The sequence below is a fragment of the Brachyhypopomus gauderio genome, unplaced genomic scaffold, assembly GCF_052324685.1.
Source record: "Brachyhypopomus gauderio isolate BG-103 unplaced genomic scaffold, BGAUD_0.2 sc79, whole genome shotgun sequence".
In the NCBI taxonomy this organism is placed as follows: domain Eukaryota; kingdom Metazoa; phylum Chordata; class Actinopteri; order Gymnotiformes; family Hypopomidae; genus Brachyhypopomus; species Brachyhypopomus gauderio.
In genome coordinates, this window is record NW_027506900.1 from 335,170 (window position 1) to 352,508 (window position 17,339).

Here is a 17,339-nt window from a genome sequence, read left to right on the forward strand (position 1 = left end):
CAAAAATGCATTGTAGAAAACTCTATTCACTTATTCATTCTATAAGATTCCCCATTGGCAAGCCTAAAATATAAGACGTAATAAAAGGCTAAAACGTAACACAATTAATAATTCATTTTGAGGTGATGAAATGAAAAATAATTGCATGATAATTAGCATGCATTAAGATGCAGTCTGTATTTCCACACATTTAGACAGAAGCAGAGGCCTTAGACTGGAAACAGATACTAACACAGTCCAACTTGTAATTTTAACTGTTTAGGTAAAACAAGAAGGCACCTGGGGAAGAATATCTCTCAATGATGACTTTCATGGGTTTACTGTGCAGCCAATTTGAAAGTCCTGTATTTAAAAGGTCAGTTTTGGTACACTTATGTCATGCCTTTGTACTGGCCTTATATCACAGACTACAAAGGCACTGCCATGTAAGAAGTCATGCTGGCGTTTAAAAGCTCTTCTCTGCCTCTCCAACATGCACAAGCAGACTCCTTTTCTCTCTCTCTCACACATAGACACTGTCACACAGCTCTTCTTTTGCCCTGAACCTCAGAAGCTATACTTCACAACTTATACATTCATTCGCCCAGTCTTGAGGCTTGGCAAGGCTCCAGGTGAAAACCCCTGAAGGTAAACCCCTCCGTCCTGCCCCCCCCCTCGCTGCAGAGTGTATGAGAGAGCCCTTGTGTGAAAGGGCCTGTAGTCATACCCCTCAAATGCAAACCACTCACCACTGCAAAAACATTTCACACGTCTGGGACGTCCGTCATGTCTTGATGTTGACAAATTATTATTATTTTTTTGTCATTAGGGTATTAGGGTGCAACATAGATAAAGTAATCTTTAGGGCATTAGGAGTAGAATAGGATTTCACCACAGTATTAAGAACGCGTTTACCTTCATGCTATATATAACTCATGCAAGATGAAAATGGAAATAAAAAGTATTTTAAATGAAATGTTATTGTGCTATAAATACAAAATTACCTGATTAAGTAGAAACATGGACAAAATAAGCAGCATTCCATGGACTCAAATTCCAACAAATTCTCCCTGCTCCTCCCATTCTTCAGGTTCCTGGATTCCGCCTCCCTCCCACCGGTGAGCTAGCTCTACGTCAGAGGACAACTCCCTGCCATTCCTGTCTCGATCCCCTTTATAAAGCCCGGCCTTGCCGAAGCGTACTCACAGCAGTAACAATGTCGTGCATGAAGCCTATCTTGATCAGCTGCCTGGTTGTGCTGTTCGTCCTCACATGTGAGTATGACATACACGCTGCTGTCTGGGGGATGGAGAGTGTTTACTTTATTGTTTTACAACCTTCTTCCATACGCAATACTTCTTTACTTCTGGAGTAAATGTTTTTGGTCCTAATAAGATGAACTATAATGATGTTCAGAAGAATGTGTCATGTAGATTTGATTTGCTTCATTAAGTCTTTCACATTGATTTATGGGTGGGAAACATTTGCTTGTTGGATACTTGTGAGGTTCTACATGATCTATTGCAGTGTTTCGTGAGGTGGACAGTGCAGCTCTGTCTGAAGAAATGAAAGCGGCACCAAAAGGTGACCAGAACACCTCCAACTTCACCCATCCTGAGATGATAACTGTAGTTTTATGCATCAGGGATCTCAGGGAGGAGAATAACTGAGGTTCTGAGATTCATGCAACGATGGAAGTTCTCTGTGGGTGGGAGAGGAAGAGTTTCAGTCCTTGAACCTTGACATATGTAATATTTGTTTTTTAATTATCATGTGTATTACAGGTAGCGTAAAGGGGATCTTCATGCATGAGAAAGACGCCACCAACTTCTTCAGGCACCATGGCAGAAGTGCAGTGAAAGCACCAGAAGAGATCAATGGTGAGTTTGTTTATAAAGTTTCTGACAGGAGAAGTCAAGGGTTTGGAGTGGTGAGCATTTAATTCAGATGGTATCATACAGGGTGTGAAAACCCAACTGTTGCTATAATGTAGATGTAGAACATGGAAGAGTTCTTGAGCTCTTGACTGGTGACTAGGTAATAGTGCTAGAGACTATGTGCTTCTCTTACACGTCTACTGATTCACCAATTTCCTTGTTCCTTCATATTCTCTTCTCCATTTTCATGCAGCTGAGCAGAGTCTGAGGCTGGTAGCTGAAGAAAGAAAGCGAGAGTTCCATGAGGAGCATGGGAACGAGCTTGAGAGTTACGCTGAGGAAGACCACAATGGTATCACCGACTCTCTTGAAATGCAATCTGTCGGTCTACCGATCGATGTTCAGAAGAATGTGTCATGTAGATTTGATTGGTTCATTAAGTCTTTCACATTGATTTGTGGGTGGGAATCATTTGCTTGTTGGAAACATGTGTGGTTCTACATGATCTATTGCAGTGCCCCATGAGGCTGAGAGTGAAGCTCTGTCTGAAGAAATGAAAGCGGCACCAAAAGGTGACCAGAACACCTCCAACTTCACCCATCCTGAGATGATAACTGTAGTTTTATGCACCAAGGATCTCAGGGAGGAGAATAACTGAGGTTCTGAGATTCACGCAACGATGGAAGTTCTCTGTGGGTGGGAGAGGAAGAGTTTCAGTCCTTGAACCTTGACATATGTAATATTTGGTTTTTAATTATCATGTGTATTACAGGTAGTGTAAAGGGGATCTTCATGCATGAGAAAGACGCCACCAACTTCTTCAGGCACCATAGCAGAAGGGCAGTGAAAGCACCAGAAGAGATCAATGGTGAGTTTGTTTATAAAGTTTCTGACAGGAGAAGTCAAGGGTTTGGAGTGGTGAGCATTTAATTCAGATGGTATCATACAGGGTGTGAAAACCCAGCTGTTGCTATACTATTGGGGCAAAATATGGAACTGTTCCTGAGCTCTTGATTGGTGACTAGGTAATAGTGCTAGAGTCCATGCTTTGCTGTAGTCATACAATCTCAGGTTACCACTTAAACACCTATAACTTGTTAACCTGCACCTGTCATATCAGAAAACTCACAGTACATACACTGATAACTCTTAGAATTCTTAGTTCTTTCATCTGATAAATAGCAAATTGTGGCATTGAAATACACGTAGTTTTTTAATCTCATAACACAACAACTTTGATCAATTTGATGATAACTGATAATAACTAATTGTAACCACAGAGTAAACACAGTTTTCCATGCTCACTCTTTCACTAGAAAGCTGTAGAAGTGTGATCACTGTTCACGATCAGACGCCCCAGTCTGAGAACATGCGCTCCTCTTACACGTCCACTGCTTCACCAATCTCCTTGTTCCCTCATATTCTCTTCTCCATTTTACTGCAGCTGAGCAGAGACTGGCACCTGAAGAAAGAAAACGAGAGATCAGCGAGGAACAGAGGAACGAGTTTGAGAGTTACGCTGAAGAAAACCACAATGGTATCACCAACTCTCTTGAAATGCAATCTGTCTGTCTACCGATCGATGTTCAGAAGAATGTGTCATGTAGATTTGATTGGTTCATTAAGTCTTTCACATTGATTTGTGGGTGGGAATCATTTGCTTGTTGGAAACATGTGGTTCTACATGATCTATTGCAGTGCCCCATGAGGCTGAGAGTGCAGCTCTGTCTGAAGAAATGAAAGCGGCACCAAAAGGTGACCAGAACACCTCCAACTTCACCCATCCTGAGATGATAACTGTAGTTTTATGCACCAGGGATCTCAGGGAGGAGAATAACTGAGGTTCTGAGATTCACGCAACATTGGAAGTTCTCTGTGGGTGGGAGAGGAAGAGTTTCAGTCCTTGAACCTTGACTTATGTAATATTTGGTTTTTAATTATCATGTGTATTACAGGTAGTGTAAAGGGGATCTTCATGCATGAGAAAGACGCCACCAACTTCTTCAGGCGCCGTAGCAGAAGGGCAGTGAAAGCACCAGAAGAGATCAATGGTGAGTTTGTTTATAAAGTTTCTGACAGGAGAAGTCAAGGGTTTGGAAGGGTGAGCATTTAATTCAGATGGTATCATACAGGGTGTGAAAACCCAACTGTTGCTATAATGTAGAGGCAGAACATGGAACAGTTCTTGAGCTCTTGACTGGTGACTAGGTAATAGTGCTAGAGACTATGACTTGCTGTAGTCATACAACCTCAGGTTACCACTTAAACACCTATAACTTGTTAACCTGCATATGCACCTGTCATATCAGAAAACTCGCAATACATTCATTGATAACTGTTAGATTTTTTAGTTCTTTCATCTGACAAATAGCTAATTGTGACATTGAAATACACATAGTTCTTTAATCTCATAACACAACTTTGATCAATGTGATGATAACTGACAATAACTAATTTTATCCAGAGTAAACACAGTTTTCCATGCTCACACTCCTTCACTAGACATCCGTAGAAGTGTGATCACTGTTCACGATCAGACGCCCCAGTCTGAGAACATGCGCTCCTCTTACACGTCCACTGCTTCACCAATCTCCTTGTTCCCTCATATTCTCTTCTCCATTTTACTGCAGCTGAGCAGAGACTGGCACCTGAAGAAAGAAAACGAGAGATCAGCGAGGAACAGAGGAACGAGTTTGAGAGTTACGCTGAAGAAAACCACAATGGTATCACCAACTCTCTTGAAACGCAATCTGTCTGTCTACCGATCGATGTTCAGAAGAATGTGTCATGTAGATTTGATTGGTTCATTAAGTCTTTCACATTGATTTGTGGGTGGGAATCATTTGGGAACCACACATTTGTGGTTCTACATGATCTATTGCAGTGCCCCATGAGGCTGAGAGTGAAGCTCTGTCTGAAGAAATGAAAGCAGCACCAAAAGGTGACCAGAACATCTCCAACTTCACCCAACCTGAGATGATAACTGTAGTTTTATGCACCAAGGATCTCAGGGAGGAGAATAACTGAGGTTCTGAGATTCATGCAACAATGGAAGTGTTCTGTGGGTGGGAGAGGAAGAGTTTCAGTCATTGACGCATGTAATATATATGTATATGTGTATTACAGGTAGTGTGAAGGGGATCTTCATGCATGAGAAAGACGCCACCAACTTCTTCAAGCGCCATGGCAGAAGGGCAGTGAAAGCACCAGAAGAGACCAATGGTGAGTTTGTTTTTGTTGCTCTGGAGACTCAACTTGCCGTACCTGATGGCTGATAAAGTAAACCCACCTGAGCTGCAGACAGAAGGCTTGGCTAATACTCCACTCCGGAAGAGCAGCCTTCACACTGCACCGTAGGATATGACGATTACAGTAAGATGGAAATGACTCAAATGGATCTATACAATCACACGTATTAAGAGGTTGGATGGGCTGTAAAACAGCACGCGGTGCATGAGCGGAGCAGGTGTTGCTCTGCTCTGCTGGGTCTGGAGGCAGTGGAGGAATGTGGTGGGTGCTAACCACAGTGGCTGGCAGGAGCCACAGGCAAACACGAGGAATGCAGCACTCAGATGTCAGCTAGTGTCAAAGGAGAAGCTACATATGCAGTTCATCCTTTGATTTAGCTTGTTTTGCCATAGATGCTCACATGATTCTGGTAGTTTCACCCTTCTTAAGTGGTCCACTACAAGTTCCTTAATGTTTATGTTAATGTGTATGTTAAATGTAAGGTCAAACATGAGGTGAATTGTCCATGCAACGTTATCCATGTGTAAACGGTTGCATCAGAGGCATGAAAAACACCCCCGTGCACAGATTTACAAGATTTTTTAAGTTTCTGACAGGAGAAGTCAAGGGTTTAGTGGTGAGCGCTTAAGTCAGAAGGTATCATACAGGGTGTATGATTTGCTGTAACCTATAAATTGTTAACTTGCATACACACCTGTCATATTGAGAAAATCAACAATACATTCAGTGATAACTCTTAGAATTCTTAGTTCTTTCATCTGATAAGTAGCAGTTTGTGGTATTGAAATACATGTAGTTCTTTAATCTTATCATTTTCATGCAGCTGAGCAGAGTCTGAGGTTGGCAGCTGAAGAAAGAAAGCGGGAGTTCCACGAGGAGCACGGGAACGAGCTTGAGAGTTACGCTGAGGAAGACCACAACGGTATCACCGACTCTCTTGACAGTCTGTCCACCGATTGATATACTCGGTCTATGGATGGATCTGTAGATATGGATCTGTTCCACCAGCATCATGTTTATGCAAGCACCCCCCCCCCCCTCTCCCCCCACCCATCGACTCTTTTTCAGAACTAGAAGAAAGTGGTCATGTGAAGTCGGAGCAGTGGAGGGAACTCCACTACAAGGGTGCCGAACAACATTATGAACACAACCGGGAGACCATTTAAAAACCACTTTGCACGCTCTTCTACATTAGCAGAGAAAACTGTGCTAAGCCACAAAAATAACTGTGTAATTATGCATTAAATCACTAGCATTCAGATTTGTTCACTAGAAATTTATTTGAGAGAGAAAATGGGCTGCAGTCCTTGTATTGAAGTGTGACTAATAACATGCTGAATACACTGACTCTAGGACAATAATGCCAGCCCTTAAGCCCTTTAAGTGCTAGAAAACTAGAAAAATGTTACTAGAAAATGGCCCCTTCTTCAATCTTCACCAGGGCTTTTGAAGTGTATGATACTCACTGGGTTCCAAGCTATGTCTCCATCTTCTGGGGATGTTTCAAACAGCAGTTATTTATAATGGAGATGCAAAGGGAAGAGTCCAACCGGGCTTTTCCCAGTGTGTGCCCTGATTCACTAATGCCATCTGCAAAGAAGGAATTAGCGTGAACCAGACAAGTGGCAGGACAGAATCAATCATCATGCAATTCCTGTTCTTTCTATTAAAATCAAATACTTTTGTATATTTGCTCCTCAGCAGAGCGTGCAAGATACAACAGAACAAATCACGACAATGCTCAAATTACGTATGCACATCAGCTGAATATATTGTGCAAAATATACGAAAATAAAAAGCTAACAACATACTGTGTCCATTGCCTTACTTGCAAATACATTACCATTACTTAAATAAGAAACAAACAAAAATATCCAGTCTTCCAAATACTGACTACAAATTGTCAGTACTAAGGTCTGAATGTGTGTGACGGAGGGAGAGTCAAACAGGATCCATCAGCTTCGAGAGGGCGCTGAAAGAAGCAACACTTACCTGCTAAATTCAGAACGCTCCTACAAAGCCTGGGGAAAACAGCGGGACGCAACTGTGTTCATCTCTCATATTTCAATGAACACAACACACAGCAGCAATCGACACTGGATTACCAAATAATATACTGGAAAACATTTGTGCAAACACAAAGCCCCACTTTTATTCAGATTTTTATTCTCTTGATGAAGGGTTCAATTTGCCTATGGAACAAAAAGCATTACAATGTACAGTTCTAATAAAAACATCTGAATATCCCCTTCCTGACAATTTATTATTAGATAAAAATAACTGAACTTATTATATGCTGCCATCCACAATGACTAAATGTACTCCATAGAAAATGTATAAATTTCAGTACCATAATAAATATTGTAACCAAATAAATAAATAATCAAGAGTACATGTAAAAATAAGTAGATCCACTGACCTTCAGAAATACTCTCTTCAGGTAACATCTCAAGTCAAGCTTCATAAATTTGACACTCAAACACACCACAGTCTATATTTCTTTAACAATACTCACAATGGCAAAATTAAACCTTATGTTTCAGTACTGCACAATTTCAATGGGACTAAGATATGAGTGCACACATGAATACACTAATGATAATCCAGTGTCTTGTTTGCCAAGACCAACGTTCCACCCACTAGAGTGTAATGGTGAACAAGGATCACTGTATATCTCCCTAGTGATTTGGGAAACAGCTTCCTGGCTGTCTGGTTAACTGTTTCACTAAGCATACAGTATGTAGTCATGTAGTTTGACTAACTTGTTCAATGAATTACTATACCAATGAATTTATTACTGCTAACAACTATTAACATGAAGTTGACATAATTAAGAAATAAATAAACAATATTTTCTTATTTTGCTAGTAACAGCGCTTCATTATTGGTTTGTTGTTGAACATGTGACCACTCACACAACTGACAAAAAAAAAAAAAAAACGGACTCACAATGTAGGCCCAGGCCCAGTACACCATTATCATCTACATTTACATTTGACTTTAGAGGAAGCTGCTGTTCTGTTTGGCTGTCCAGACATAATGTGAGAAACCCATCTTCAACACACAAGGGTCCCCGTAATAATTCTATACGCAACTTTTCCACATTATGGACTTATTCGTAATCTTCAGTCTAATGGCAGCGTTTACATAGCCCATTTACTTTAGTGCATCACTTCATGAATAAGTCACACTAGCTGAACTCAGAGTTTCCAGATCAGTCGCCCACAGATCCTCAACTGCAGTTCTGAGCTCTACCAGAGCCTCTCATCACACCTGCTGTTGCTTTCAACTCCTGAAAAAGGCCTTCTGGCCCAGTCCTGCAGACTAGGACGTTACAGAGCTGTGGACAGGCCAGGGACTGAACAGGGTGTGTAAACAGCAGAGAGTGCGTGTGTGAAGGTGACGTGACCAGTGGATGGCACAGAGGATGCTTTAGGAGCGGATCACTGCTGGTCCTGATGATGCTCCTGTAAGGTCGCGCCATCACTTGGTGCCGGTGATGATGGTGGTGACGGTGGAAGGGCGTGAGCACTGTGCCAGCACCGCCCCCGTGTTCTCCACGCCCCGGGGCTCATCTACCAAAGAACAAGACCCTCCTCACAAGCTGCTCTTCATTATAACTAGGACATAATAATAGGTCAGCACAGGTGCAGTTAAGTACATCGCACAGCTAAATTGTTAAACAGCTTTACAGACCTCTACACTGTATGTCAGTAATTCAAGTGAGAATGGATTAAATGAGTCCAGGACATACAGTCATTGCGGTTGTAAGAGGACACGTCGACAGACTGGCTCTTGATAGGAACAGGCGTTGGCTTGGGGTTCCGTCGCTGGGTGGAATCCATACTGCTGCCCAGCTGCAGACGCCTCATGTGTCTGATCACGGCTGCGGCGTTGAAGGCTTGCTGGGAATGAGAGAGGCGGTTCGTCTCCCAGAGCTTTACTGCAGCACCATGACAAGCACGCAGCCGGAGAAGTTACTCACCCTCCATTTAGCCTTAGCAAAGTTCTTCTTCATCTGCCGACTCACTGACTCGTGGATGTTCTTACACAGAGCCGTGTCCCCAGCTATCCTGAAGCAGGAACATATCACTATTGACTATTTGACACATTTTCAATATAGAAATATACTGACATATCACTATTGACTATTTGACACATTTTCAATATAGAAATATACTGACATATCACTATTGACTATTTGACACATTTTCAATATACAAATCATTCAATATACAAATCATTTCATGCCTCCATAGTGAGGGTTACTATTAGGTCTTTATTAAAATTTGTTCTGTAATGGTGGAAGGCTTTTGGATCTATTGTGTCTTCCTGAATAACTCTTACAGTGGTCGCAGCCGAGAATTTGTTGACTCAACAGAACTAGCCATAAAGTAGTGCTTGCGTAATCTCCCTCACCCTACCTCAGCTCTTTGAGAAGATGAATATATACAGAGTAGATGCATGTGAGCAATAATACGACTCTCCCACTACAAACTAATGATGACATTTCTGATATATTTTCTATCTTGTGTTACAAGCTAAATTGCCAAAACAAAACTAACATGCCATTCCAGTGGGAGACATTCGTAACAGCCCATGACCTCTAAGTGCTTTACTACACAAACACAATGACTATGTGACTAGTTTGTTGTACAAAGTAGTACTAACCAGGAATGGTGAAGAGCCTCGTCACACGTGAACCTTTTCTCAGGATCCTTCTGCATTAGATTACTAATAAAATCTTTAGCTGTCAGAGAGCATTTTAGTAGCATTCAGTCAGGCACAGTTATAGAACTGCAGTCATCCGCATGTTTTTAAAAAGGTGTTTAGAAGAGTAGAGAAACCTTAAAGCTTCTGTAATAATCATGTAATGTACAATGATACACTTTAAAAACAGATGCATTCACCTGAGTCTGATATGTCATCCCAGTAGGGAGAGTCAAACTCATATTCAGACTTAAGGATCTGCTCAAAGAGTTTAGAGTCGTTCTCATCGTAAAAAGGAGGATAGCCACACAACCTGTGACAGGCAAGACAGGCAAACTCAGTTTTCTTTAGTAATATCTACCAGGAACTGGAAATATATTGCTGCACTAGAAATAAATGCCACTCACAGTATGTAAGAAATAACTCCAATAGACCAGCAGTCTACTGCTTTACTGTACGGCTTTTGTGCCAGCACTTCTGGAGCTAGGAGTAAAAGAGTAAAAAAACAACACTCAATACACCAATAAATAATTAGACTGTATGAGAGAATTTATCAGTGAATGAAAATCTGACTGTGTACCTCCCTCTAGTGGTACATAAGTTCCTCAGAAACTAGGGCTAGCATTTGACTGACAACCTCACCAACATATCCTGGAGTCCCACAAGCTGTGGACATAATATCACTTGCTGCTCCTTCCATCTTGGACAGGCCAAAGTCGCTAATCATTATTTTGGACTCATCATGGGGGCTGAAGTATAACAGGTTCTCTGGCTAAGACAGATCACAGGAAGAGGAAATGGCATCAGGTGAGACAGGAAGTATTAATATAGTCTCCTAATGGGCATGTTTCTCTATGTTGAATCACACCTTCAGGGGATTGGTGGGGAGGAGCTCATACCTTGAGGTCCCTGTGGACTATGCCCAGAGAGTGCAGGTAGGTGACTGCATCTAGAACCTGTTTTATCAAAGCACTGGCATCTTTCTCCGTGTAAAAGCCTTTCTCCACAATCCGATCAAACAGTTCCCCTCCTGACACACTGGGGAAAAATACAGTGAAAAATACATTACCTGCCACATACAAGTTTCAGTTGTCGATCCGGTTATAAAATCTGCTTTGCATTACATTAAGCATAAAAGCATCCAAATACAAAAATACAACACAGGTACCATGGCAACTGCTCATAGTCTATCCTTTCTGTGCAGATGTGAGAAACAGTACTAGTGGAAGCCATATCTTCTGTGCCATTTACTGCAAGATATTCAGTAGACTATTTAGGTTTGCTGTTTTTTGTTTTTTAAGCATGGAGCTGGTTTGCTGCTGGCGGTAACAGGGCAGCCTCTGTACAGACTGAGCCATGAGAAGATCTCGTTCAGCTCTCACTCACAGCTGCATGATGAGGTACAGGTGGGCGGGACTCTCATAGATGTCTTCGAGAGCCACTATGTTCTCATGCTTGATCCTGAGAAAAGGATTAAAATGTGATCAGCCCGTGCGGTTTACAAACTCACATACAACAGAACGCTGTGATGTGGTGGTGTGGTGGGGATTGAATCAGGCCTACACGTCCCTCAATATTCCATATTCCATTTTGCTCTCCACTAAGACAAAGGGTTGTATTAAAGTACTGAATACCACTTCCACTTCCACTTCAAAGGTATACTGGCTTTTTAACTTGCAACTGGTACATACACTGCACATATATGAATCAAACACTTCGTTACTGACACTTGTAGAGCACTCGATCAACCAATATTAATCAACCACCAGCAGTCTAGACTAGAAACTAGAATGGACTAGAAACTGACCATTGACAAAGGGATAACAGAAATAATGCACTCTATACACTGATGTGCAAAGAGTCATGGAACAGGAATTAGTATCATGTAGGACCCTCCTCTAGCCTGGGGAAGTGCCTCAATGTGCCATCGTCTGGAGCTCAAGTTTCTGTAGGTACGGGATCTCAGGGGCCTGGACCTCTCCACCACAGTCCACAACATACCCCACAACAGCCCTGTGCATTGTTTACATCTGGGGTACATGAGTTCATGGAGTCTGCACCACACATCAACTCTACCATCACCAAAACTCACACACCACATGTTGCCTGTCCTCTAGTATTCAGTTAGCAATCTCATGAGCCCAGGTGAGGCCCTGTGGTGTCGTAATGAGACACTCTGGTGGGCTTTCTGCTGCACAAAGAACTCTGCACTGACCAACAGGATATGTGTTTGGGGCTTCCTGCATTATATACATATATAATACATGGGTGGTGGATATTGCTTTATAAACTCTTTCATTGCAACAGTACAGGGATATTCCACTTCCACTTCTCTTAATCCTGCTATTTTAATTTTATTTAAACGTTTAACACACACATAGACAATTCCTGTGCTGCTGATGCACAAGGACACTTTTAACACACAAAGTCATGATTTGGAAAACACCCTTTCAAAATTCCCTATCGAATTGTTAGGAACATTTGCATTTCCTGGTACTTACAGTAGTGATTATAGAACTGATTGCATAATGTAGGTAATTGCTCACATCCTCTTACAAACACTTATTAAGTGTTTTGTAAGGCTTTTTACAAAATTATTAAAATTTATATATCTTAACAGTGCATAAATCCTCCGTAGTGACCTTACAGTTCCATGTATAGCTTATATTTATGTGCACACAGCTATTAAAAATAAAATATTAAGTTGCACTTTTATGTCAAATCCACTGCACTGAAGTTCAGAGCTATGACAGGACCTGTCACCTTCCGACGGTTCTGGGCTACTCTGTATCTGCAGACTAAAGCCAGGTGTGCCGATGGTCCACAGCTGTCCACACTGCCTCTCTCCCTCATGGCAGCCATGTCCTCGGCACTTTCACCATGACAACCATCAATCCGTGCTCACGTGCAAACGTGCGTGGAATAGCGAGGGGAGGCGGGGGCGATGTGTGAGTCACCGCGGTGCGGGGGAGAACACCGCAGCCCTGCGCACACCGCAGAGCCTTAAGGAGAAGGGCCATGTGGGTGGGTGGGACAGGTAGGGCACAACGACAGCACCTGAATAACGTCTGACACATCGTCTCTGAGGAGAACAAAGGCAAAAGTGAAGCCTTAGGCTGCAGCCAAGGTTTCAGTGAAGCTTAAGGACTCTTGTTTTCAGCATTGGTGTTTCAGTTGTTTAAAGGACAATTGACACATTAAACGTGTGTCTTGTGTTAGTGGATATGTGTGTGTGCGTGTGTGTGAAAGGTGTTGCTAATAAAGCAATTAAAGCTATGCCAGTTTTCAATGTTTTGAATATGTATCACTATATCGGTTTCATTTCTGAACTTCCTCATTTTGTGAAATTAGTAATACTTACTTCCTGAGTACAGCAATTTCATTCTCAATACTGCTTTCCTTCCCTCTAAGAGCCTTCTTAGGGATACATTTAACCGCATACATCTTCCCTGTGGCCCGCTCCTGAGCAAGAACCACTTCTGAGAAGGCGCCCCTGCCACAGAATCAGAGGGAAAAGTTACACAACAGAAACATTAAAAGTGTTAGTTAACTGTGTTAAATGTGTGAATTTCTATTTTAATGTAAATAACACAGACAGAGACATGCACATGCACAGATCCACGGTAGGAGATCAGGAACATCCTATTATATTTCCTGAGTGTAATCAGTTGCGCACTGTGGCTTCTTAAATGAACTACAGTTTGCAGTCTGTAGCTAAGCCTTCAGTGGTCACTGAAAATCCCCAGTAATCCCTCATGCTACATACACACACCAGCCAGCACAAGGACACAGGCATTCAGGTCAAACCCAATAAAAGGTGGCTAATCAGAACCCTCAGGCTGATGTCATGAGCCCTGACTCTTTGCAGTCCACTAAAAATATAGGTCATTTCCTTAAATGAAGCTGTGCTATTTTCAAGTAATATTCCAAAAGTAAAGTTCAAGTAAATATTTCTAAAAATGTCAAAAGGAACATCCCATTTAGAACTGTACTCTGTGATTTGACCCCTGGACACTGATCTGCACCCAGTTAGCCAGGCAACAGCTTGTCTAGAAAAATCAAGTAAAGAATAATTTCAGCATGTGTGTCTCAGTGAGAGAGATTAGGACTAAATCAGAATGATGGCAGAAAACAGGACAAACCTCATTTATAGTTGATAAAAACTGATCCATTTTAATACATTCATCAAGTTCACTTCAATAATAGCTGATCCAGATTTCAACGTATTTGGCTGGTACAACAATCACTCTAAAAAATATAATCCGCTGACACCAAACGTAGGCTTTCAGGGGACAAAATGGAGTAAGTAACGATTAATCATGGCTTCATGGTATTGTAAATACGCTACACATACTTTATATGTAAATATACACAGGTTAATAGGAACTGAAGAAGAACAAAATTATAGCCAAATGTGGGGAAGGGCCTGTTTCCATCTTTAGTTCTCAACAGACATAGTTGACCACATTAACACTGCTTTAATTCAGCAGCAGGACCACTGAAAGCACCTTTCTCTCTGTCACTGCTATGCTGATTGAGCATTCACATTATTGCAAGTCATTAGCAAGTAGCATGTTCTGTATCATATAACAGCAGTGCAAAACTACATTGTAAATGACGATTTGATAAGATCAACCAAATATTTTTTGTTTTGAGCTGCATTAACACAAAGCAATAGCATTTCGTCCAATGACATGCACCTCAGCAGGTTACTGTAACAGCCATGAGAGTGTTAACAAATGGCCACCAATTCTACTGAAGTAGTTAGGACATACTCAAAGCTTTTACTTTTATAGTAACTTAACTGCTGAATAAAATGTCTTGTGAATCAGAACATGTACAGGTACATGCCAGTATCATATAACAGCACACAACATAATAATTAACAGACGCTTTCTTTATGCAACCTAAATGATCTGATGAGCAACAACATTATGCTCAATATTAACCATCACTGACATTATGAGGATTAGGAGCGTCTCGGTCTAAAATGGGGATGTGGAAAATCACAGGATGAGAAGGTGTGTGTGTGTGTGTGTGTGTGTGTGTGTGTGTGTGTGTGTGTGTGTGTGTGTGTGTGTGTGTGTGTGTGTGTGTGTGTGTGTGTTTGTATGTTTATGTGGGCTGATGGCACAGATTGTGAAATTGAGTCTAAACTGGAGGAGACAACTAAGATGACAGGTGTCAAAATGTGTCAAAATGTGCATCAGGTGTTTCTGCATGGTAATGAGCACAAATAAACCAGAGGTGGTTCCAGTGTAGAATTTCAAGAAATACAGACTTTTATTCTTCTAGGGCCATAGTGTTATTAATTGTTGCTAGCAGGTCTTTCAGTAGGTTGACTAATTAGAGAGAAGTACCTTGTGCAAGATGCGTTAACAGTCTTATGTAAGCTGGAATAATGGAAAATCCTTGGGACATAAGTCAGACAGAACTCTAGATTTCAGTTTGATCTTCTTGCAGCAAGTGTTGCAACACTGAAACTAACTTCTGAAACCCACAGCTGGGGGTAGTGTGTTTGTGGAGTGGGGCATGTGAATGCTGATTCATGACTTGAGGTTGACCTGGGAGGTGACCTTTTCCTCAAAATCCGATTCTGAATTACTCAAGAAAAGTAGTCAGACAACTGTTTTTCCATGTTAGAACATAAGGCTATATAGCAAAACATGAAACCGAATAATTCAAAACCATCCAAATCAGACTATGAAAGTTAATCATTTATCATGTTAAAGATTTTAACATGAGGTAAAAAAAATAAATAAAAAAACAAACAAACATGTTGCAGTGTTTCCTACAGATAACTGTGTAGGGCAGGAACACTCCACTGGTGCAGGAGGACAGGTCTGCAGGTGATGCTTCACAAGTGTCCCTCCTCCTCTTTCTCCTGCTAGTTTTACACATGCACAAGTCTAGGTACTGGGCACCTTGCTGGACACTAAGCCAGATATCAGGGAAGCGTTTTAATTAATTATCCAAAATGTATCTAGATACCAAATAAAAGTAAATCCCTTTAAAATGTTTCAAAATAAACTTGCCATTGGTTATTGTCTTTATATGTGATAGTGGTTCATTTGTATTAAAAATTCCCAAAAGAATTGCAATGCTAGGAACGCGAACTGTCCCATTCAAACTTATAACTGTGTGTGTGTGAGAGAGAGAGAGAGAGAGAGAGAGAGAGAGAGAGAGAGAGAGAGAGAGAGAGAGAGAGAGAGAGAGAGAGAGAGAGAGAGAGAGAGAGAAATCTATTTCCAGTGCTTAGACAATTAGTTAATCACAGACGTTTTCTGAACAAAGTGGTGAAGAGAGTAAGTGACTCGGGTGCTGTTATTCTATGAGTAAAACACAGATGTCAGAACAATAAAAAGACTGGCAGCGACTATGTTGTTTAAAACACCATAAGGAGTTTTCCCTCCTATCCACGGAGGTCCTAAGAACCAACAAGCCAACCATTTAAGAAGGGAATAAAATGAATGTTTTAATAGTTGCGCTGCTTGCATACAGTGAGACAGATCAGTACTATCTCTAAGGGCAATACCACAAATATGCAATTAAAACAGATGCTTTGCAAATTCTGCCTTTAAAGCTCATGTCAGATGATATAGCCGTTATACAGGCGTATTGCAGCTCATGACGAGCACATTCCTTCAGTGTGCCACCGCTGTGATGGCGCAACCCAAAGGCCGTGTTGTCAAGTACTAGAACCGTCCTACTCAATTTGACTATGTAAATAAACACGAGTTTACAGTTTTAGTACCTGACGTGTAGTATATGTACAGAAGCCTAACGTCGAGCGAAAGTTTTCAACAGCTTTGGACAAAGCCAATGGAAAACGGACTGGTCCGTTAATGAATTAATACTCACGTTCCTAAGATCTCCTTAAAGTCAAAAATCTTCTTAATGTCATCGACTTGCTTTTTCCAAGATCCGTTCACGGACTCTTCGTTTTCCCTGGCCATGTTTTGCGCCAGAAATATTCCGTAAATAATTTCGTTAACAAGTCTCCTGTTTATTCAGGGTGCAGTTCCGAAAACACGAACCCGGTCCAACCGTGACCGCTCCGTCGCAGCTCCAGCCGGACACGCCACTCCAGACAGCACCGTGAACAGGATTTACGTGGCCAGCCTAAAATATGACTAATCCGGGCGAGATTAACTGCTGCGGATCGCGCGCTGCCGAACCACAGCCAGAGGAACCGACACCAAAAGTGTAACGCACGTTTGTATCGGTACGTGGGCTGGTTGGTGCGCTAGAGATGTTGGGTCTACTGTGTGGGGGGATAAAGCAGTGGGGTTATGAAAACCCATGTAGTCGGATTAGCGATTTGACCGACAATCCGAGCAATTGGGTGTAGTTCACGTATCACACCAGGGTGATGTGATTGATACCTGGATTGATTGATGTGAACGGCTCGATTACATTGATCTAAAACGAGCAAGAGCCTGCTAACCTAAATTCAGTTCACCAGCGTATACCTTGCAAGTACCGACCGTTATTAATCCACTAAGGACATTACACCGCTGATGA

At 41.6% G+C, this 17,339-nt stretch overlaps 2 protein-coding genes across 3 annotated transcripts; one reads left to right on the forward strand and one right to left on the reverse strand.

The window, feature by feature from the left end:
• Window positions 1-1,121: 1,121 nt before the first annotated feature.
• ucmab (upper zone of growth plate and cartilage matrix associated b) lies at window positions 1,122-6,913 on the forward strand. Of its 2 annotated transcripts, XM_076990944.1 has the most exons (14): window positions 1,124-1,253; window positions 1,507-1,563; window positions 1,764-1,859; window positions 2,110-2,208; window positions 2,372-2,428; window positions 2,629-2,724; window positions 3,301-3,393; window positions 3,555-3,611; window positions 3,812-3,907; window positions 4,487-4,579; window positions 4,741-4,797; window positions 4,983-5,078; window positions 5,929-6,027; window positions 6,174-6,913. In XM_076990944.1, exons 1-14 carry the CDS (start codon window positions 1,196-1,198, stop codon window positions 6,269-6,271), a joined length of 1,152 nt encoding a protein of 383 aa, XP_076847059.1. In that variant the 5' UTR covers window positions 1,124-1,195; the 3' UTR covers window positions 6,272-6,913. The 2 variants fall into 2 exon arrangements, with proteins under 2 accessions (XP_076847060.1, XP_076847059.1); XM_076990945.1 differs by lacking the exon at window positions 4,741-4,797 and having other exon boundaries at window positions 1,122-1,253.
• A 316-nt stretch (window positions 6,914-7,229) lies between these two features.
• On the reverse strand, window positions 7,230-17,327 carry camk1db (calcium/calmodulin-dependent protein kinase 1Db). The gene is made up of 11 exons (XM_076990943.1): window positions 16,677-17,327; window positions 13,177-13,308; window positions 11,202-11,276; window positions 10,715-10,853; window positions 10,458-10,587; window positions 10,223-10,298; window positions 10,016-10,128; window positions 9,777-9,855; window positions 9,091-9,178; window positions 8,860-9,010; window positions 7,230-8,680 (listed from the first exon to the last, which is right to left on the reverse strand). Exons 1-11 carry the CDS (start codon window positions 16,769-16,771, stop codon window positions 8,589-8,591), a joined length of 1,170 nt encoding a protein of 389 aa, XP_076847058.1. The 5' UTR covers window positions 16,772-17,327; the 3' UTR covers window positions 7,230-8,588.
• Window positions 17,328-17,339: the final 12 nt, after the last annotated feature.

Coding starts and splice junctions, on each gene's coding strand:
- ucmab (XM_076990944.1), top strand. CDS start 1,196: ATGTCGTGCATGAAGCCTATCTTGATCAGCTGCCTGGTTGTGCTGTTC. Junction 1,564..1,763: donor AATGAAAGCGGCACCAAAAG/GTGACCAGAACA, acceptor TGTGTATTACAG/GTAGCGTAAAGGGGATCTTC. Junction 3,394..3,554: donor CGCTGAAGAAAACCACAATG/GTATCACCAACT, acceptor GATCTATTGCAG/TGCCCCATGAGGCTGAGAGT.
- camk1db (XM_076990943.1), bottom strand. CDS start 16,771: ATGGCCAGGGAAAACGAAGAGTCCGTGAACGGATCTTGGAAAAAGCAA. Junction 11,277..13,176: donor GAAATTGCTGTACTCAGGAA/GTAAGTATTACT, acceptor TCCTTTTCTCAG/GATCAAGCATGAGAACATAG. Junction 9,011..9,090: donor TTGCTAAGGCTAAATGGAGG/GTGAGTAACTTC, acceptor TCTCATTCCCAG/CAAGCCTTCAACGCCGCAGC.